The sequence below is a fragment of the Genypterus blacodes genome, unplaced genomic scaffold (assembly GCF_046128005.1).
Source record: "Genypterus blacodes isolate CSIRO-AG114 ecotype Tasmania unplaced genomic scaffold, CSIRO-AGI_Gbla_v1 ptg000070l_1, whole genome shotgun sequence".
Lineage (NCBI taxonomy): Eukaryota > Metazoa > Chordata > Actinopteri > Ophidiiformes > Ophidiidae > Genypterus > Genypterus blacodes.
Genome location: NW_027466880.1, coordinates 902,705 through 924,804, shown reverse-complemented (window position 1 = coordinate 924,804; position 22,100 = coordinate 902,705). Strand labels below are relative to the sequence as shown.

General features: G+C 42.4%; 2 protein-coding genes across 2 annotated transcripts; both read left to right on the top strand.

Moving 5' to 3' along the window:
- The first annotated feature begins 1,495 nt into the window (after positions 1–1,495).
- On the top strand, positions 1,496–7,924 carry pfkmb (phosphofructokinase, muscle b). Its single transcript, XM_076156703.1, has 22 exons — positions 1,496–1,595; positions 2,696–2,769; positions 2,979–3,056; positions 3,354–3,543; positions 3,672–3,837; positions 3,924–3,968; positions 4,131–4,239; positions 4,345–4,440; positions 4,525–4,617; positions 4,730–4,855; positions 4,940–5,004; positions 5,103–5,166; positions 5,269–5,415; positions 5,554–5,624; positions 5,751–5,838; positions 6,319–6,471; positions 6,563–6,727; positions 6,810–6,871; positions 6,959–7,070; positions 7,174–7,273; positions 7,383–7,488; positions 7,783–7,924. The coding sequence occupies exons 1-22, from the start codon at positions 1,511–1,513 to the stop codon at positions 7,922–7,924; spliced, it is 2,337 nt and encodes a 778-aa protein (XP_076012818.1). The 5' UTR covers positions 1,496–1,510.
- Positions 7,925–8,768: 844 nt separating this feature from the next.
- Positions 8,769–21,833, top strand: espl1 (extra spindle pole bodies like 1, separase). Its single transcript, XM_076156983.1, has 32 exons — positions 8,769–8,905; positions 9,054–9,142; positions 9,529–9,831; positions 9,940–10,674; positions 10,834–10,938; positions 11,069–11,180; positions 11,322–11,449; positions 11,670–11,863; positions 12,110–12,352; positions 12,718–12,862; positions 13,161–13,320; positions 13,468–13,607; positions 13,982–14,116; positions 14,221–14,337; positions 14,463–14,634; positions 14,746–14,874; positions 14,992–15,148; positions 15,307–15,416; positions 15,512–16,665; positions 16,752–17,148; positions 17,330–17,461; positions 17,548–17,761; positions 18,059–18,264; positions 18,558–18,685; positions 18,829–18,951; positions 19,527–19,676; positions 19,823–19,990; positions 20,094–20,198; positions 20,312–20,427; positions 20,524–20,607; positions 20,749–20,913; positions 21,407–21,833. The coding sequence occupies exons 2-32, from the start codon at positions 9,062–9,064 to the stop codon at positions 21,606–21,608; spliced, it is 6,510 nt and encodes a 2,169-aa protein (XP_076013098.1). The 5' UTR covers positions 8,769–8,905; positions 9,054–9,061; the 3' UTR covers positions 21,609–21,833.
- The last annotated feature ends 267 nt before the right edge of the window (positions 21,834–22,100 follow it).

Here is a 22,100-nt window from a genome sequence, read left to right as displayed (position 1 = left end):
CACAATTGTTGCTTTTTAATTAATCTCTCGCAGTACCAGTAATAATATTGAGCTCCAATTGCTTTTTGTTGTAGCGTACAATTAGTGAGGTCATGTTCTTCTGAATTTTCCCACTACATTATCCAGTTCTGTGATTATGTTATATTACATTTTGTTTGTGGGAAATGCAACTGACGTGGTACTTTAAATAAATGGCCTCATTGAATAAATCACTTAATAGTTACACTCACACACACACACACACACACACACACACACACACACACACACACATATACAGAGAGCGAGTGAGCGACCCATACACACATCTAACTGTTGTTCAGTGCCATATCTAATAATTACCTTATCTGATTCCCAGTTGCAGACGTGAATAGCAAACTAACTTTGTGAGTGCTGGTGGAAGAGTAGTTAATAAAAGAAAGGGTGTGTGTGTGTGTGTGTTTGTGGGGGAGGGGGGGGGGGGGGGGGTAATGTGTGTGAAAGGGGAAGGATTACAGTGAGACATTACAAACAAGTTTGAATTGAGTGCTCTGTTCCCATGAGCTATCAATTGATCATACCCAGAGGTTGTCATGTTAAGTAACCAATTTCTTTAGCTTGTGAGAAATATGATGTCAATTTGTTTTCAGCTGGACATCTGACTTTCTCCCCAAACTTGTCAGCTGCAACTCAGATGAACAGATAAAATATGTTATATGAAGCTGACAAATGGTTTCAATAACAACTTTCAATAAGAGAATTCCATATAATAATGCTTAATCGGCTTGTTTTTGGTAGAAAGGGTCCTCATATGTATGCATGTATGTATGTATGTATGTATGTATGTATGTATGTATGTATGTATGTACCTTCAAGCTGCTGAATCAATCAGTACACAGTAAAGCTGACGTTATAGAATGCTTGGGGGGTATGATATGGATCTCCCTTCTCAGGTGGTGATGACTTACCAGCATCGGAAGACGATAACACGATGTCCTCAGTTTCCCATCCACCACCAGCAGGGGACGCCGGTAAGCTAGACTAAGCTGACTGACTATCATAACCAAGTTAAGTAGAATGTACAGGTCATCTGATACGGCAGAGAAAAATGAGAGAATAGACACAGTTTTATTGACTGTCATAACAATTCAAATGTTTGATATGGTGTTATAGAGTTGCATGTTGCTATAGCAGATGCTTAGAGTTCATATTCAGTTATCATGAATGGATATTTAAAAGATTTATGATCATTCAGTTTGAGTTGGCACAATTGGACCAGTAATTAGATATAGTAATATGATCACCAGTGTGTTTGTGTGCGTGTGTGTTTGTGTGTGTCTAAATATGGCTGCCCATCTACGTATGCTTCAATGTCTGCCAAGAGCATAGTTCAGCTGTGCACCCTTGCTTTTGCTGCTTCCATACCAGGCAGGCTGAGTAAGAGGTGAGGGTCTCTGCGTGCCCCACATAGTGCCAGGGAGATTTTCTCAAAGAAAGTGTCTCTCCTTCAGTGAGCTTCAGCTCCAAGGCCATGGCAGAATCAGGTGCAGCGGACCCCACCAAAATGGGTGTGGGGCGTGCTATCGCCGTGCTAACTTCGGGAGGTGATGCCCAGGGTAAGTGGAGACTTCCAGGCCGGTGTGTGAGAGACAAGTCTTGTTTATTTGCCTCAGCAGGTTAAGAAGTAATGCAGTGTTGTGATCAGCAATGCAATGTTATGCATCTGAAATGGCTGCTCATGATGAGCATGATGAGGCCTATATAACTATTTTATTGGATTTGGCAAGTTATTGTAAAGCCTATAAAAATTAACATTCTTAACTGTGAAGAAATGTCAAGTAATAGTAAGTATCAACTCATTTTGTTTTTACCACATTTAGTCATGATTACTGAACACAATACTTAGATGACATCTCTGTAGCCAGAGCATTATCTTGAATATAGAGCTATCATATAGAAAAGGGCAGTCTTTCACCTAGAGCTGCTTGGTCCACAGACTGAGGCACTCTCCCAACCTGACCTTTTACTTAATGGAGAATATCTCCACTCTGACCTTTTGGACGACTGTCAGTGACCCTTAACATCCCTGTAGTGAATTTATCTGTCTGTGTTCAAACCCATCTGATCCCGATACACTGATAATCCCTCATATCTTCTCTTTTCCTACTCCCATCATCTTTAAAAATGCATTATCTCCATCATAAAGATACCTTCAGAGACATCTTAATACCAATAAGTCCATGTTTCTTCTTATTTTCCTTACTGTAGCAGTTATGAGGGCTAATTTTAGAGGTATGACCTTTCTGTCATATGTCTCCAACACAGTGATGTGAACTGAGAGGCCTAATTTGGCCTTGGGTCGTTTCTATCCTCTCCTCTTTTCCACTGTAAGTGGAGATGTCTTTGGCATCCTCAAAGTCAATCTATCCAAATCTTGTCCTTTAAGAACGACCCAGGTGTTAAGTAGTCAGAGGCCCAGTTTTTTTTCGCAGCAACACAAGCTTCCCACTTCCCACTGACAAATTTTCCATTACCTCTACAACATAGTTACATTCAGATAAAAGAGTTGCACTGAGCAATAGGTTGTTTGGTTAAACTGGAGCCTTTATTTGTCTCGGACTGTGTTGTTGTTCTGTCCATGGAAAAACTATTTTTTACTAAAGGTTCCCATACAATCATTTAGGTTAATGTTCACAAATACACACTATGCCTGCAGGTATGAATGCAGCTGTGAGGGCCACTGTCCGAGTGGGACTCTACACTGGAGCCAAGGTGTATTTCGTCCATGAGGTAAACACAGCTCTTGATTAATGTCTCAGAGATTACGACATCCACACAATATAGATTTTATATAAATTATTAAAATACTTGAAAATAAAAGACTTGACTGAAACACCTCTATACCATAGTAATAATATGCTTACATCATCAAGTCCAAAGCTTCTTCCCTGTAATCACTCCTTTTCCAGATATTGCGTAATATATTTGCTTGTTGACAGGGTTACCAGGGTCTGGTGGATGGAGGGGACAATATCCGCCTTGCTACTTGGGAGAGTGTGTCAATGATGCTACAGTTGGTAAGAACATACATGGTCACAGCATATTAGGTCATTCAGCTGAACATTTATTTTGTCCAGTCTCTTTTTAAATGACATGTCATCAGGTCTTAATCTAGCCTCTTGAACTACACTGCTGTAGCCGCCCTTTGGCCACTCCACTGCAGTCCAGTAGATCAAACGGTCAATTAAATGTCAAGGTTCACTCAAGACTTAGTTGACCTTCGAGATGAGTGCTTGGGTTTCATATGATCCTTCCCTTTAAACTTCTACTACTCTTACTACTTACTGAGACTGTTTATTCGTTTCTGGTATCAGGGTGGAACTGTGATTGGTAGTGCCCGCTGTTTGGACTTCCGCTCCAAAGAGGGACGTACCAAGGCCGCCTGTAACTTAGTCAAACTGGGTATCACCAACCTGTGTGTGATTGGAGGTGATGGAAGTCTGACAGGAGCCAATTTTTTCCGGACCGAGTGGCATGAGTTGCTGACAGACTTGGTCAAAGCAGGTGAGCATGATGACCCCAAAATTCACTGGTCAACCAAACTTACTTTGCCATACATGAGTGTAAATCAGTACATTCATGAATTAAATGTTATACTGTACATCAGGATTCTGGCATTTTGATCTTCTCAGGAAAGATCACAGAACATGAGGCCAAATGCTCCTCTCACCTCAACATCGTTGGCATGGTGGGATCCATTGACAATGACTTCTGTGGCACTGACATGACCATTGGAACTGACTCCGCCCTGCACCGCATTATTGAGATAGTGGATGCCATCACCACCACAGCACAGAGGTATTCACGTGGACACAGAAAAGTACAAGATATATACAGAACACAGCTGCAGGTGATTTTAACACTTAAGTTGTGTTGTTCTGCAGTCACCAGAGGACCTTCATCCTGGAGGTAATGGGCAGGCACTGTGGGTGAGTACAACCCTGTGTTTTTCAGGTTTTACATCACTTGCAAAACAGACGCTGCACATTGTAAGAACGAAAATATCAGTCTATTGGCAGCTTCAATCAAAATGTAATTGTCAGTATCAGCTTTAAAATCACCTGAACCATAGTTCATTGCCCTATTTGCAGGTACCTTGCCTTAGTGACTGCCCTTGCCTGTGGAGCTGACTGGGTGTTCATCCCTGAGATGCCCCCAGATGAAGGATGGGAGGAGCATCTGGCCAGAAGACTGTCAGCGGTCAGATTGTTAATCAATTCCATCATTCTAATACGTAGTTGAGATTTCTTGCTTCCAGGGTGGGTGTGCCTCGTTGATATTAAAGTGTTTCACTGTCCATCTCAGCAAAGAAGCCGTGGCTCTCGGTTGAATATCATCATCATTGCAGAGGGAGCTATTGACATCCATGGTAAACCTATAACCTGTGATAGTGTTAAAAAGGTGAGTGATGTCTGCAGTTCAGCACACACCGCCAGTTTTATCCATAATGAGCTCATAACACCTCATAATGATGTGTCTATCTAGCTGGTGAAGGAGAAACTAGGCTTTGACACCCGCACTACAGTCCTGGGTCATGTTCAGAGAGGTGGAACCCCCTCTGCCTTCGACAGAATCCTGGTAATCCCCACGTCTCTCCTCATATAAACTCTTTAAATGTGTACCAACTAACCCCATTTCACAACTGCATCTACCTTTGCACCTGTTCTCTTTTCACATTATCATGATTCAGGCGAGCAGGATGGGTGTAGAGGCTGTGATGGCTCTGCTAGAGGCCAAACCAGAAACTCCTGCATGTGTGGTCAGCTTGTCTGGAAACATGGCAGTCAGACTGCCTCTCATGGAGTGTGTCCAAGTGGTGAGTTAAATCTGTCCAGTATATACTGATGTTCTGCTCTCTCGTTTTAAAGTAGTTTTTCCGTCTACTTTTTGTGAATACCAGACTACAGATGTCACCATAGCCATGGCTGAAAGGAGGTTTAACGATGCTGTGAGCCTCAGGGGAAAGTGAGGCATGCATTTCTGTCTCCTATCATTTTCAAATACTGATACATTTTGTGTTGAGTTTCAAATCTCTGTACATTTCTGCAACTTTTCGTGTAAAGGAGTTTTGAGAACAACTGGAACACTTACAAAATGCTGGCTCATTTGCACCCCCCAGAAACAAAGGTAAGGAATTACAGTTCAACTGTCTATTTTGCAGCCTGTAACTGTCAGTAACTATCACTGGAGATTTATTTTGACAAAATTCTCTTCATGTGTGTCTGCCAGGGTAATATTAATATTGCCATATTAAATGTGGGTGCTCCATGTGCTGGGATGAATGCTGCTGTTCGTTCAGCTGTCAGGATTGGTCTGATCCAGGGCCACCAAATGCTGGCAGTGCATGATGGCTTCGAGGGCTTGGCCCACGGAAAGGTACATTTTTATTTTGTATACACACAAACAAACACGCAGACTTTTAATTTCATTACAACTGCCATTAGCTTTACTGTGTTCATGTCTAGGCTGCATGACAACAGGACATGATTTAGGATGTATATTGTTCCTACACAGATTGAGCCTATCGATTGGTCTGGAGTTGCAGGATGGACTGGAAAGGGGGGCTCAAACCTGGGCACTAAGAGGTAAAGTACATTAGACAAATCCCATAGCTACAGTATATTAGGAACAGTATATTTGAATGTTGAGTACATTGGCGTACACATAACGAAATATAAATTCCTGATTCCTTGTTTTACCTTTTAATGAAGAGTACTGCCACATGTCTTCATGGAGGAAATCAGTTTGAACATCACAAAGTTCAACATTCATGCTCTCATCATAATTGGAGGCTTTGAGGCAAGTAGCTGAATTATAGACATGTTGGTTATGTGCATGCGTGTTGTGCCATTATATTGTTATCCATAAGATATTGCAGAATGATTCATAAGGCAATCTTAGTTCTCACATCAATTCCTGTGCCCCATACACCACATGACCCCAGGAAAGGCTGCTTTAAAACTTTCTAAACACACAGTGATTGAACTTAAACATTGACTCGTGTCTGGCAGGATATCATTAATTACTACTGAAGTTTCAGCTATGATGGTTACTTTGTCTTCTTCACATAAGCGCTGACAATTAACATAACTTGTGTTGAAATTAACGTTTCTAAAATGTCGATTGAGCTTTTTCACCCAATTAGCCCAGAACTGTCAATGATTATAGCAACCGACTCCTTAGGTTGCTAGAGTATGGATTACTTCAATGATAACAATAGTGAATGTCATACAGTACATTGATGGTTAACTAATTTCCTTGGTCTTTCTTCTTCATTAGGCATTCACTGGTGGTCTGGAGCTGGTTCAGGCAAGAGAGAAGTATGAGGAACTGTGTATTCCCATGGTTGTTATTCCTGCAACCGTCTCCAACAATGTTCCTGGATCTGACTTCAGCATTGGGGCTGATACAGCCCTTAACACCATAACCATGGTTAGATTCTTGTAGGCACAAACAAACAGACAAACCACAAAATCAAGAAGAGGTCTACTTACTCTTTGATTTGTTTGTTTCCCCTTCTTAGACATGCGACAGGATCAAGCAATCTTCTGCCGGCACCAAGAGAAGAGTGTTCATTATAGAGACAATGGGAGGACACTGTGGCTACCTGGCAACCATGGCAGGCTTGGCAGCTGGAGCTGACGCTGCCTACATCTATGAGGAGCCTTTTAATATCCATGACCTAGAGGTCTGTGCTTAAAGATGAACAAAAGAAGAAGTGATGGGTGGATGGATGGATGTTTTCAAACTTAATGTCGATTTGTTTGTAGGTGAATGTGCAACATCTTGTGGAGAAGATGAAGACCACAGTTAAGAGAGGTCTCATTCTGAGGTTTGGGAATGTGTGTTGTCTCTGTTTTTAGAGTAAATGTTGCACTGTGTAGATTTATATGATCTCTTTTCTGATCCTACCTTTTAGGAATGAGAAATGCAATGCCAACTACACCACTGATTTTATCTTCAGCCTGTACTCAGAGGAGGGAAAGGGTGTGTTTGACTGTAGGAAGAACGTCCTTGGACATATGCAGCAGGTGTGAATCAGGATGTGAATCTTCTATTCCATGTTGCCTAACTTGTTGCTTGGCACCTCATCCAGTGATATACACATAAGGAGACCTATCCCTTTGCTACTAGGGTGGAACCCCCAGTCCCTTTGACAGGAATTTTGGCACAAAGATGGGGGCCAAGTCTGTCCTGTGGCTGACTGATAAGCTGAATGAATGCTACAGACATGGTGGGAAGAGCATACCACTCAAAAATTAAATGCTGTGTCCAGTTGTAGCAGGCTGAGCTCCCATGCACATGTTCTGATATGTATTCTATTTCTAACCTTAAACCTCCAGGTCGTATATTTGCCAATTCTACAGACTCTGCCTGTGTGTTGGGCATGAAGAAAAGATCTTTGGTCTTCCAGTCTCTGACACATCTTGCAGAAGAAACTGACTTCGAGTGAGATTTCGTTTCATGCTATGTGGCTTTTGTATTTTGTACGTCATTTAGAAATGCATTAAGCAAGATCTTTATATCAACATTCTAAAAAATGTTTCCTGTCTCTTGGATCCACTGAAAATTAAGACTACTGTACACTTTGTACCTCTATTCAGCTGTCAGTTGGAATTGTTCTGCCCCCTATGGCCAGACATTGTTGAATGCAGCCTCATGAAGCCTATTTAATATACTAACTAACTAACTAACAGAATACTGTTTTTTTCCCCCTACACTTACAACTCTATCCCTCTGTAGGCATCGTATTCCAAAGACACAATGGTGGCTGAAGCTGAGGCCCATCATGAAAATTCTGGCCAAGTACGAGATCAACTTGGACACCTCTCAAAAAGCTGAAATGGAACATGTCATCAAGCAGAAGGGTTTAGTTCCTCAATAGCTTTTCCATGTTATTAGCTGAGGGGACTTGATGTGGCCTGGTTGGCCTCTTTAAAAAGCACTTCAGATAATGTTTAAGAAAGGTGCAATAAAAACCACTTACTATTGTTGATATTGTGAGTCTCACAATAAACTATTCATCTTGAAATATTTGGAAGCCCGATTGTGTGTACAATTGTCTGGTATTTTAGACTTCTGTTACAGTTATTTTCATTTATTGTCTAATTTCCGCATCATTTCTGAGGTTCAGTACATTCTTAACCACTTAAGCGTAGAAGGAAAAATAGTACTTTTATACACTCTTTCTTGTTATCTGTTCAATCTGTAACAGTCACAGTGAAGACCATTATTTTTAAGTACATTTTGATCTAGGCTAAAACTGAAACCAGTGTTTTTGTGTTTATAGCAATCATTTATATTTTCGACCCATCAACAATGTATCCAAAACCTGGGGCTTAAATTAATACATTTCTTTGAAGTAGTGTCTGACTGTTAATCAGCCATCTGGTATGTGTGGTAAGAGAACCTGTCCAACAAAGTTTTAGGTCCATAATCACAGCAAATCAAGGCCACAACGGGAAATACACACCCATTTAGAATAGTTTGAAACAAATCAAATGGTCGTTAATAATAAACATACAAAACATTGTCAAATTTAGTTTGAGTTTGTGAAAACCAGACTTGACATGAAACTATCCAACTATCCAGGTTACCCGCGCAAATGTGCAGTTTTGCGTGATATAAAAAGCAAAACACTTCATTACCCATAAGCCCCTGCGCCATATTGAAAATGCGGATGTGCTGTCGGATTGGTTAGCCATCGTCTTTCAAAAACAGTGCGCGAGGAGGCAGTTACCGAATGGAAACAAGTTTGCCATTAGCCATTAGCTTCAGTTATGTTATTATTTCTGAACAATTTCCACTGCCAGTCAGCCAACGAACGGTTTACGCTCTAAACTAAGTGGATTACAAACGTGTTGAGGTAACGCGAAGCCATTAATGTGTCTTGTTGTGCAAATGTTGTTGTGAATTGGTGCAGTTCATTTTAACGCGGTTGCTAGCTAACATGAAGTTAACCGAGTTTCACCAGATTGAAATGAACGCGACTAATTAACCCACCTGTATTTCAGCTGTTGACATGAAGTGCTTAAATGTGGACGAGTTCATCAAGCGGACTGCTTCGGTGAAAGAGACGGAGCTTTTACTTCAAGAACTAGAGGTTAGCGAACAAGTTACACTGTTTAAATATGGCTGATGAAAGGTAATATAATGACCTTATGAGTCAGAATTCTGTAAAGAAACATTGGAGGACATACTATATATATATATTATTACATTTAGCGATATTGAATTGTGAACACGTGGTTTCTCAACATCTTCTCACTTCAATTCTATTGGTTCTATATCTGTTGCATTTTGACCTTTATTGTGTTGACATTAATAACCCAGTCTGAGAAGAAAAAGTCAAATTATCTGCCTTGTTAGGAGATCCGTTAGGTTTTGTGTGTTAGACAGAATGCTTACTCAAAAAATACTGTTTAACTACATATAAGGCTTATTGTCCTGAAAGAGGGGGATTAATATTGTTTGCTATACATTTAACAGAACTATGTGAAGGGTCCCCTGAGCCTGCAAGATCGCAAACTGTGTGACAGGGTCATCAGAGCCTGTGACCATCAACTTGGTGTTGGATCCCCACACTTGGACCATATTAGTCAGTTGGTAAAACTGGTGGAGCTTTCCCTTCATGGCTATGATGTTTCTGGAGCACACACTGCTCAGAGCAGCCCTCTGTACATGGAAAAGATTATTTTCCATATAGTCAAGAAACTACGTTCTCTAGGAGTTCACGATCTATGCACACATCTAGCAGGAGAGCTTTACAAGAGGCTTACCCCAGTGCAACAGGTTTGTATAACTTGTGGCTTGCCTATTTCTTATGTATATTTCTGTTCTTATATATACACTACATGGATCTGTTTTCTTTAAGAAGATTAACACTTGCTTGGTCCACAGGTTGAGGACTACTGTGTTGTTGTGCGGAACTGCTTTTCAGTACTCTGGAATGGAGCATCTTCTGCCAAAAACGGGACAAACATCAATCCCAGGGACAAACTCCACAGCAAGTTGCAAGCTCTGGCCTTCCTCCTGCTGTTGGACACAGAGGCTGCATCAGCACCATCTTCCTCCAAGGTTCCCGTGTATGCAGAGGATGCCTTAGCTGAGTTTGAGAACTGCTGTGGAACACTGACCAAGGAGGATGGTTCTTTTCTTCTACAGACAGTACATATTCTCCTCTTAAGCTGCTGGACTCGTAGTCGAGGCTATGAGGGGGGCAGCAACAGTCAATCTATTAAGTTATCTAGTTCACATGTCTTGTCCGAAGTGGTGCTTATTCTAGTCAAATTGCTTTGTAAAGCAGGCCTTTACAAGCTAGCCTCCACCTTACTTCATGAAATTAACAACTGTCAAGGTACAGCTCTCGTACTTGGCAAATGGGCGGTAAAAGTTTGCTCTACCAAAGGCGCTGGACAGGAGAGTGGCCAGGCTTTCACTGAGTGTGCAAGGGCTTTGAGGTCTCTCTCTGCTGATCTGGGAGACACAGAAGCTCATGCAATTCTGCAGGGGTGCAATCTGGTCATGTGGGCTGCTGAAAGTGGACAACGTAAGGGATTGAGTGGACCTGTGCTCCTGGCCTGTTTTTCATTTCTTGAGGAATATCAAGAACTGATATCAAAAATACTTCAGAAGGTTAGTGTGATCATTGATCAGAATGATGGGAGTAAAAGCTGAGAAATTATGTGCCTTAAATATCAGTTGTATTTTGTTTTTGTAGTATTATAACAGAATTGGCTGTGAATGTATGTTAAAGACATTTCATCCAATGTGTGCTTTGATTTATGTACACAGCAAAATTTGACAATTGAGGCAGAGAGGAACAGATTGCAACATTCCCTTTGCTACATTATGTCCCGAGGCTTCGTATTTGCTTATGACAGCATGCTGGCTTCACAGGTGAGGGGTCACCGCCAATGATTTTTCCTAATAATGATGACAGTGAAAGTTACAGTGTGACCATAGTTGTAGAGTGTTTATCAGACTTGGATTTTAGTCACCGTGTTGGTTATATGTTGTCTTTTTTTAGCTGGAGGACAGTGACACACTGGACAGAGTTCTGCTATACTGCCGAGCCTCAGCTGGACAGATGATGACTGAACTACGCAAGCTGCGCAGTGAAAGCTTTTTCATCAAAGCAGGTGTCCATCAGTGTTGAACAATTAAAGTGGATTTTAATTGGGGTTTCAAAGGCAGTAATGGGAGAAGCCTTGCTTTGAAAACAGCAGTGCTTTTGTTTATTTTCATATTAATTCCTTTTATGTTCACCATGTTTCCTGTAGTGATTGCTGTGAGCAATTTAGCCTGCTGGCTGTTCAACCGAAAACTCTATGACCAAGCCTTCACTCTGGCAGAGATTCTCTGCAGGGAGATTTGCAGGACACCTTCTTTCTCCCTCTCTGCTGATAGGGTAAGATTATTTTATTTCTTGTGTGACACATTATGTCAGTCCTGAATGAATGAATAGCCAGTTTATTGTGCATCTGTATAGACTTTGTTTAAAATGTTGGTGGTGGGTCCAAGTTTAAGGCTCAAACCTAAATTATTCTGATGGGAGATATATACAGTATTTATTTATACAACAGTCTAACCATCCAACCATTTATAATGTTTATGTTGTCATCACCCAGCTAAGCCGGCCCTTCATGGTGGCAGTGCAGAGTTCTCGCCGGGGTGGACAGTTTGAAAGAGCCTTGGACTGGGTCATCCTGTGGCTGAAGGCGCTGGGGGATAACATCACTCCTCATATGGCTGAGCCAGTCGCTTTGTGGGTGAAAACCAAGATTGATGCTTTCCGCAATGGCGAGGAGGATGTTCGGCTCAGGTACACAAACATCTTGATCAAGAGAGTCAATAGACTTGGTAAGATCTCTGAAGGCTAATTATTCCTGCCAGGACATGCCCAGCTGTAGGTAGTAATGTGGTCACTGAGTATATATAAAGATATGTTCATTTGCTTTTTATCTTCGTAGCTATGAGACTGAGCCTGGGGTTGTAAGTGAGTGTAATAAGTATAAATGATATTAGAAAGTTTGCTGCTTACACTCTGTCCTCTCTGTGCCTGGAATAGGACATTACGAGATGGTTTTGGTCCTGATGTCCCTGATGAGAAAGCAATGCTTTCCCTGTTGGAGGAGGAGCTGCGTGCCTACAAGGAGGTGGCAGGAGACACTGCTCAGGAGCGTTACAACACTCTCTGTGACCTGCTTGACATTTGCCACGAGGAGAGCCCCCATACCCATCTGCGTGCTGTTTATCTGTATGAGATGGCCCAAGTTGTGTGTTTCCAGGATTTCAGTGAACAGACTGACTGGTAAGAGCTTTTGTTTGCATAAGCATTTCCAATGAACAATGTTGCTGCAATGAAGTAGAATACTCTTGGTTGGGTAGTGCAATCACAGTTGGTACTGAAACCAGTATTTGGAAACAAATGCCTTATTGCAGCGGTTCCCAAAGTGGAGGGCCCAACCCCCAGGGGGGGTGCAGAGCTACTCCAGCTACTTCAGACCGTTCAGCCGTCCAATATTGTTTTATATCGTCCCGTCCCCCGTCCTGCCCCCACGCAAAAAACTTCAGATCTATAAAAGGGGGCGTGAAAGAAAAAGTTTGGGAACCACTGCCTTAATGAATGCAACTCAAATGTCTCTGTGTTCTTTATCTGCATTTGTAACTACGCAGTACGGCAGTAGATTTTACCAATGAAGCTTTAAGATCACTGGAGGAAGTAGCAGAGACTGCAGAGAATGCTGACAGGCTGAAGGATGACAAGGCCCACGCTTTACTTTGGCTCTATATCTGCACTCTTGAGAAAAATCTTCAAGAGGTGAGCACTGGTGCATTTGTCAGCATATCCTATTCATGTTCATTCAATATTCACAGATTGAAGGTGACTGTGGAACCCTCTCAGCTATTGATTTTGTGTTTATTTTTGTTTTGATAGGAAAATTATGCCTGAAAGAACAAAAGCTGGCATCACATAATGATTTCTTAAAGGAATTTATGCTGTAATGAAACTGAAATAGTTATTGTAACATCCTTCAAGTTCTTTCATACAGTGTAACAACTTAACTGTTTGACCGGTGTTTATATTGCTTTCTTTTTGGTCATTGTCATTTCTTTAGGCCATTGATAAGGACAAAAAACAGCAGGAGTTGCATCAACAGACAAAGTGCATGGACACTCCCATTGGGACCAATGACTTTGACTATGAAGACAAGCAGAAGTCACAGGACAGCATCCATGTCTATGAGGGCCTGCATTTCAACCTGGCTGGAGAAAGCAGTGAGGACCCCTTGAATGTTTGCTGCATCCTATAATGGCTTTAATTAGTTTTGCAGTGTTTTTTGCTGCTCCAACGCGTACTTTAAATGGCCGTCTATCATCATCCCTTTCTGTATGTGTGACATTTTCCTCTGTTTGTTCCTTAAGAGTTGTGCCAGCCTTTGGAAAGTGCCCTGGCCGAGTGGTCTGCTGTCCTGCAGACACGAGCTGTGCCAACTGTCAGGAACCCCAAGCAGACTTGCAGCTCCATTGTTGTGACTGCTGCTCTCTTCAAGCTCATGGGAAAGGTAACAGTACAGATCCCGGGAAAAGTTTTAGTCAGTTGGTTTTTTCTTTGGAACTTGAAGTGGCCTTTGATGTCCCGCGTATTCAAAGTCTCCGCCTGCACTAATCAGGAGACATAATATAAATTAGAGGAGTACAAATACATTTTTCTCAATCCAGGATTTTTGAAGCCAAACCAACTAGTTTGACTGAAATCCCACTGCATTGCTGAAGTGGCCAAATTGCACGTGGTTGTACTTTTTTTTTTTTTTTTTATATCTTAAATATTTGTTTGAATAAACCCCTCTTGGTTTTTGCATCCAGTTCTAATACCAGCAGCGATTTTTAGATGGTATTACCATCTCCTTACCACATCTCCTTGTTCTCTCTTTTGTAGCCTCTGAAGGCTTTAGAAGCTTACCAATGTGCTTTTGGCTTCTCACATCATTTTGGTGATGGCCAAGGGAGTGCAAGCTCGCTCTGTCAATCAGCCAAGATCCTCCTGGAAATAGGTGCCCCCGAGCTGGCTTTGGTAATTATTATTCTCGCTGAATACACTGTATCACCTCATATAAATCATTGATTTGTTCCCATTTTAAATCTATAAGAAATCAGTTTAACTAACTTCACTTTCAGGCCCAGCTAGAGCAAGCAGAAAAGTTTCTTGTCTCAGATGCAACTCCCCAGGGACCGTCTTCACTCTCCATGCTGGCAGTTCTGTTGAAAGCCCAGTACTGCTACAGCACAGGACAGGTAGGTAATGTGTGCGCTCGAGTTGGGTGATTTGAGTTCTGTCATTTTACTCCATTCTTTCTTTACTCCTGAAATATCTCTAGAATATTTCATCTTTGTCCCTCTCCTTTCTGGCCAAATGTCAGGTGGATCGTGGGGTGCCTCATCTGTGTGAGGTGCTTAAAGAGGTGAATGAGCAGAGACAGTCAAAGAGTTGGTACCTGTTGCGAGCACAGGTGCTCCATATTTGCAGTGCTTACCTGAGTTTGGACACAGTTCTTCTGCCACAAGCTCAGCGGGGCCGTATCACACAATATGGTTAGTAGCATTTGCTACAGTTATGCATACTAGACCGTGAACTGTTTTGTTTTTGATTTGTGACAATAATGACACACGGATTGTGTCTGAATAATGGTCTTTATATCTTAGGTGTGAATAGCCCAGACACTGCTCTGTATGAAAGTCTAAAGCTTCTCTACAGTCTGCTGGTGACTTTAGTGGGGAAAGGCCTGTATGGGACACATGGCGTGGGCTCAAACGTGCATTTCGTCGACCAAGGTAGGCTGTCTCAGAGCATCATTAGCTCTGTGTTTTGTGGCAAACTGTCGGTTGTTCTTGGTGATTCCTGGCTCTGCCATACTGATTCTTTGTCTGTATCCCTTGGCCTGTGAGCAGGAGATAACCTTGTGCTGAAGTGGCATCTTCTCTCCGAGGTGTTGCACTGCTCACAGAAGATGGTGGATTTAAGAAGCAGCTGTGGAGCCATCCATGATGCCAGGCTCCAGTGCCTTGAAGCCCTTAAATTGGCCATCAAGCTGCAAGCACTCAGCCAGTATGTACTTGTACATATTTGTTCAGTAGGGTCCAGAAGATGTGTTGTGATATATTCATTAGCTGACATTATACCTTGTTATCAATCTGTAGACAATATGCATTTTTATCATACCGCCAGCACATGATTAATGTAAACATGCTGTATTCCCTTTTTAGATGTGCAGAGCTGTTGGTAGTGAAAGCTGAGTTGGAGCTGATGCAAGGGGAGAGGGAGGAGAGTGGATTTGACTTGGACAAAGTCAGGAACATTCTGGAACTCTGTACAGGTCAGTTGACAGCACTATGCCATAAGTTCCAATGTTTTGATGTGTTAGTGTAGGCCATATTGAAGTTCAGTATTGACTCTTTTTTGTCCCTTTAGATTTTTCTGACCAGGAGCACAAGGCAGAGGTGAAAATCAAGCCAAGGAAAGGTCGGCCAGCACAAAAAGCACAATCTCCCTTAGCGACCACTGAAGATGAGTTTAAAGACATCCTGAGCACCAGGTGGCTTCCAAAGCAACCTGTGGAGAGGGATCAGGCTAGCTCCCCACCTCTCAAGAACCAGCCCCGCCGCTGGCTCTCCTCCCTGGCTCATGAGTTGGACTGCCACTGCCCCTGCTGCTCTGAGCCTTGCCTTGGCCGTGTTACTGCCCGCTGGGCTGCTACACAGGCTGATCTTGCTCTTCAGCTGGGTCCCGCTGAAGCAAAAGTTGCTTTGAAACTTCACCGGGCCACATTAACACGCTGTAAGAGTGTCACCAACAGACTAGCGCTGAAATTGGCAAAACTCTTCCCTGTCCGTGGCTCCACCAAAGGCTCAGCTAAACCTACACTGATGCAGGATGTAGTGGGCCGTGTTTACCTTCGCATGGCCCAGTCTGGGTTGGAACCAAGGTTTGACAAGTTGTATGGTATATGGAATGTGCTGAAGGCTGGTTTGGCATTTGTTGATTCCATGCCATCTCCTGTGCTAAGACCTGTAAGAGCAGGCCTAACAGCAACTAAAGCCATGTTGTGTTTGGTTACCCTGGCTACCAAGAACGGATGTACACCAGAGGAACTTTTCGCAAATGCTTGGACCTGGAATGCACCGAAAAAGGGTATAGAGCTGAAACCGGAACACAAAATGGTACCTCCTCCATCTGTAGTTAAGAAGAGTAAAGACTCTGTTGGTACAGAGAAAACCCCAGATGTTCCCATCAAGACAAAGGAAGCAAAGAAGGTCAAGGCTGTTCAACCAAAAATTCCAGTGACTGATTGGTTCAAAGGAATGAGCCAGGTTCCCAATACACCAGTGATGGGAAAAACCAAACCCTCTGTTAAGGAGCTTGGTTGTTTTGATTTTAACACAGAGGTACCTTCTTTGACCTTTACACCTTTTCCAAAGGCAAAAGCCCCTGCTTCAGCACAGAAGGGGACAGCAAAGGCTGCCTCTGCGCTACAGTTTCATGTGTACGAAGAGTTGTCTCCAGTTCAAAACAGGGCCCAACGTGTGCCTGCAGCCCCCAGACGCACAAAGAAATCGCTTTTCAAGGTACTTGTGGGCATCTATTCAGAAAATTTGTAAATTTGTAAAAATGCTACAGAACAATTCTATAAAACATTCTTCTTTTGATGCAGGTGGAGTTCAGTGATGAGAGTGACTCGGAGCCTAATACCAAGGTCGCTAAAGAAAAGATGGATCTTCCTAAAACGCGTTCCACTGCTAGAAGGACGGCCCCCAAACCTAAACCGCTAACGGAACCTCCTGCAGAGACGGTCCCCAAGAGGCAAACCAGGGCTAAGAAGAGCACTGCCCCCATCCAGTCCACCGGTTCAGAGGCTGAGACTGTGGTTTGTCTGCCTGCCTCAGCAAGGAGAGGAAGACCAAGAAGGAAGTTGTCTGGAACAGAGGCAGAAATCGTGGAAGAACCAGACAAAATGAGGACAATCGAAGAAATAATTGATGACAAACTCGACATTAGCATTGAGCAGCTGAGAACATCGGACACAGAGACTGAAGAAAATCCTGCTTCAAGTAAGGATATGGGTGTTATCTTATGTGGACATGACTCATGACCTTGCAACCCAAATGCTCTTCTTTAGCTCTTTGGGGTCAAGTCTTCATAAATGTGTGATATTCTTCTCGGCTGACAAACAAGTTCTCTGTTTACAAAATCAAATTGTGACAATTGTGCTTATTTCTCACAACTCTGTAGACATGGATTTTGAGGTCTTGCGGAGAGACGAGTGCTGCAATTTGGAGAGAGATGATCTGTCTGAGCTGAGGAGCAGAGGTGGACTTACGAATAGCCTCCAAATACACCATTCTCATTCCGACTCCAGGCCAGGTGAGGCAATCAGTTAAGATGATTTTGCTGTCTTCATTAAGTGAGTGCACTGTTCATCACCTGATTCTTCCACCTTCCTTCTCCAGAGGATCTTTCTTTGGAAGCCATTCAGTCACTGCTACGCTCATCCTGGCTGGATCTTCACCACTTCCCCCCTCCCACTCTCTATCCCACCCTATGTTGTCTTTTGGCTCTGACCTTTGGACAGAAGGACCCAGTAACTACAGCAATGCTGCATGCTCAGGCTCTGGGTGTCACAAGCCGTCACCGAATAATCCGACATTTAACCAGCTGTCTCAAGTAAGCATTCATAGTGTAAAGTATATACACAAAGTATCTGAATGCTGAGTTCATGCAGTCTGTTGTAACATAATACTGATTACCAGAAGTAGAATTAATTGCTGTCCTTTTGATTGTACTGTAATCATCTTAACCATTTTCCAATTGTTTGAAGTCTAATTTAGACTTTTGTCCCACTGCAAAAACAACATCTGCAATATTTGGACTACTAGTTGTCTAATTGGTTTCGTACCGAATTAATATCCGTGGTATTCAAAGATTCTTGAACAGTCCTGTGATCTCCTGTCATTCAAACAGAAAGCTGAGAAAGACCTCCAGTGAGCTTGCAGACAGGATGGACGCTCTGTCGCTGGATGAGCTCAGTCCAGCCGAGTCTCAAGCCCCTACTGAACACAGTCTCTCCAAGTTGGAGAACGTCTTTTCCTTTCCTCCTTCTGACTGTTCAACCTTCCCAAAGAACCACTGCCAAGAGTTTATCCAACAAATCCAACACCTTCCCTCAGGTAAAATTGTAAAATTGCAGTTTAATAGGTATACAAGTCTGAAAATGCTATTTCTGCACATTTTGTGTTTAAAATGTTTAATTTCACATTTCCAGTTTTCAAATGGCTAGAATGCCAATCCTGCTGCCAGCCTTCTAGTTCTATGTTTTGTCATTTTTATTGTGGTCTAATTTAGTTTCCATTTAGACACTTGATGTGTTCATGCTTAAACAGATGCCTCACAGGAGAGTTTAAAAAAGAAAAATAATTGATTTATATATTGTCTCTGTTGCATACCTCTCTTTGTTGTACAGGGGTGACGGTGTGTATGATGTCTCTGCTGGGAGTAAAACCTGGGCAGATGGGCGACGGCATCATGTTGTCGCGTCTTGAAAAGGGGTCTGACCCTGTCACTGTTCACATCCCCACCTCCAAGCAGCAGGTGTGAATGACGAATTATATAATTACCAGGCTGCCAAATGAAGATAATAAATTAGGACTAACTATTGCACAATAAAGGGCATCTGAATTTTGTTTGGCAGCATCTCAGATGAAGTTGACTTCCTCTTCCTCTCTGTTGTAAAGCACCCTGTTTCTTGGCTGGTGCAAGAGATGGACAATATCCAAGTGGAACAGAAGGTTGTGAGCTGTGTGTCGGACAAGGCCAAGTGGTGGGAGGGCCGCAAGGCCTTGGATAGTCGGGTTGAGGTAAGTGGAAAGGAACCAAGCCGCTGATTTGAGACATTTTGTTTGATTTTAGGTAAGAGAATGTGTTGTGTTGGTCTTTGCATAGTTCTTCACTAGAGGCAATTACTGACAATGCCACAAAATGCTAGACGCCAAATCACCTCGAAATAAAATCTCCATAAAATATGGTGAATATATATGTAGTGTATGAGTGCAGTGAGCATTAGGTTTTAGTCATTTTATGAAATCAGTCCAAATGTCTGTCATAATCATTAGGAATGACATCCAGCACAGGCAAAATGCAGCTATAGACACTGCACATGCACCTGAAGTAGACACTTGGACTACAAAACAGCACACACAAACCTGGAACCAGGAATCTATGTACTACATTTTAATTAGTCAAACAGTATTCTATAAAGAAATAGTGCCACATCCTGGCAGTTGTGGAGAGTAACAGCTGGTCAAATGAGCATTTTCCATTGCTAGATTACAAAGCTCTGTGATTTGTTGGTCATTTACATACTGTAATTACGTGAGATGTTGAGTGCAGCTGATAATGTTTATGTCTAAACTTCCACCCATCTTGCTTTCAGCGACTGCTGGAAGAGATGGAGGGGTTGCTGGGATGCTGGAAGAGCCTTCTTCTACCCCAGTCATCTGATCCTGAGCTCAATGATCAGGCCCAGCACCTTCATAAGGCTTTGTCTGCAAGGGGAGTGATAGCCAGTGAGGAGATGTTGAAGGTGCTAATTATTTTTCTTAATCTCTTCTCACTCAATGAATTCTCAACCATCAACACCTGCACTTCCATTCTGTATCGGCCATGCTACGGAAAGAACAGCACTTCTAAGGAACGGAACAGCTACTAACCCTTCTGACTGGTTTCTAGGCTGTGCTGTCTGCATCTCCCGTGCTCTCCAAAGCAGAGCTTAAAAGATTTGCTCTAGGGCTTTCTCCGCAGTGGGCCATGGAGTGTGACCAACTATTCCATACAGTTGTGTCCCAGCTAGAAGACAGAGATGAACCAAATGGTCACGTTGTTCTCATCCTGGACAAGGTGCGTGTTATTATCAAATGTAGAATTTTCAGTCTGATTTGTACATGCAGGGACTGGTGATCTGTGTTGAACGGACGTATATCTTCTGTGCAATTCCACACAGTATCTTCAGAAACTGCCATGGGAGAGCATCTCCATCTTAAAGTCTCACTCAGTTAGCCGTATGCCTTCATTTCATTCTCTCATTGGACTGAGCCTTCAAAAAGAGGTAAGATAACACTCGTTTCTTCTTCAAATGTGTCTCACGGTACAGATTTAAGTTGTTTTGTGACTGTTGAGTTGAATGGTACCTGTAAACATCATTCTTAAACCCTTTTCTAGACGGACACGCGGTCCACCCTGAAGCAAGGTGTGGATACAAAGCGGGTGTTTTATGTGTTGGATCCTGATGCTAATCTCGGAAACTCACAGGACCAATTTAAGGAGTTCTTCAGCAGGTAAGATATCAATTATAGTTAAACAACAACATTTTGATTTGTCTGTATGGAGTTGTATGACTAAGGTTGTCCCCTTTATTTGTCATCTCCTTAAAGTAAGCCGGATTGGGAAGGCGTTTGTGGAGTTGCTCCTGAATCAGGTCAACTGGAAGAAGCTTTGGCCACCAAGGATCTGTACATGTGAGTTTGGGAAGGGGAAAGACTACTGTCCACAAGAATAACGGATGAAGAAGATATCTTAAGTTGATTTCTGGAGCAGCAAATAAAAAGTTATGTCCCCCCACCTTTGACCATTTGTCTTTTGCCTGCCCCTTGCTTTAGTTATGTGGGTCATGGCGCAGGCACACGGTTCCTGAATAGCCAGATGATGCTGAAGCGTCAGATGAGAGCAGCTTCTCTACTCTTTGGCTGCAGTAGTGCTGCTCTGGCAGTGCGTGGGGAGCTGGAGGGACACGGCATCGTCCTCAACTACCTCATGGCAGGCTGGTAAGATGTCTCTTTGCACATTCAAGGGATTCCAAACACAGTAGATTGTGGATTACTATTATACTGTGTGTAAAACATATCATTTAGGTTATGTCAAAAACGGGGATTGTTACAATATATTGATTTTTGTAAAGCTGTACTTTCACAGAAAAGGGAAACTAAAATTGACACTTTGGTCCTTTCTTTGGGCAAAATTAAATGAGCAACTTGAAACTCGTACAGTTGAGACTTAAAAGATAATTTGAACACGAAATACTATGTATCAGATTACCAAGACTAAGAATTTAACCCACTGGCCACTAGTCATGTTTCACAGTTCAGTCTTTAAATGGCCATATTGTAATCAGCCGTGTTACAAAGGAACTCAACTAGCATCATTTTTTGTTTACAAGGTAAATATGAACATTTGTGGTGGTAAGGGATTCTAAATCATATCATCTAGTCCAGTTCCAGAGGTTGACTTTATCATGGCTGTTCTCTTTTGACCCTATAGCCCCTTTGTTTTGGGAAACCTGTGGGACGTGACAGATCGGGACATTGATCGCTTTACTAAAGCCTTGCTAGAGTCCTGGCTCTCTGCAGGTTCAGGAGCTCCACTCCTGGATTTTATGGGCCTTTCTCGCCAGGCCACACACCTGAAGCACCTCATCGGAGCTGCACCCGTCGTCTATGGCTTACCAATCCATCTGCAGTAGGAAGCACAAAAGCCTGTGCAGTGTACATACATTTCATCCATCCACCACACAGGCTGGAGGATAATTTTGAGTTGATGTGTGATATTTATAATTGACCTTTACTGACTCAACAGTATTGATTATTAATTTAATCCATTGCTCTTGTTTAGATGATGGTGGCATGTTTTCAATGCTTTTAATAAGTTTATTTTGTTTCAGTGCACATTAAGTTTGTAACGGCACATTTTGAATAAAGTTTTTATTAATCTGTTCCATGTGTGATGTAAGATTTTTACATTGACTTTCACTTAATTAATTTTTTGTACAAAATCCCTCAGATTTTGTCTTTATTTTATAGTCTTGCAATATAATGTTGCATTCTATGTTGTGGTTACAAGAAGTGTAAAACAAGTCTATTTGTGTGTGTGTGTGTGTGTGTGTGTGTGTGTGTGTGTGTGTGTGTGTGTGTGTGTGTGTGTGTGTGTGTGTGTGTGTGTGTGTGTGTGTGTGTGT

Excerpts from the sequence above, each read along its gene's own strand:
- pfkmb (XM_076156703.1), top strand. The coding sequence starts at position 1,511 with ATGGCAGAATCAGGTGCAGCGGACCCCACCAAAATGGGTGTGGGGCGT. Across the intron at positions 4,441-4,524 it reads CCTGTGATAGTGTTAAAAAG|CTGGTGAAGGAGAAACTAGG; the intron begins GTGAGTGATGTC and ends GTGTCTATCTAG. Across the intron at positions 6,872-6,958 it reads AAGAGAGGTCTCATTCTGAG|GAATGAGAAATGCAATGCCA; the intron begins GTTTGGGAATGT and ends CCTACCTTTTAG.
- espl1 (XM_076156983.1), top strand. The coding sequence starts at position 9,062 with ATGAAGTGCTTAAATGTGGACGAGTTCATCAAGCGGACTGCTTCGGTG. Across the intron at positions 18,952-19,526 it reads CCTTGGATAGTCGGGTTGAG|CGACTGCTGGAAGAGATGGA; the intron begins GTAAGTGGAAAG and ends TCTTGCTTTCAG. Across the intron at positions 20,199-20,311 it reads GACTGAGCCTTCAAAAAGAG|ACGGACACGCGGTCCACCCT; the intron begins GTAAGATAACAC and ends ACCCTTTTCTAG.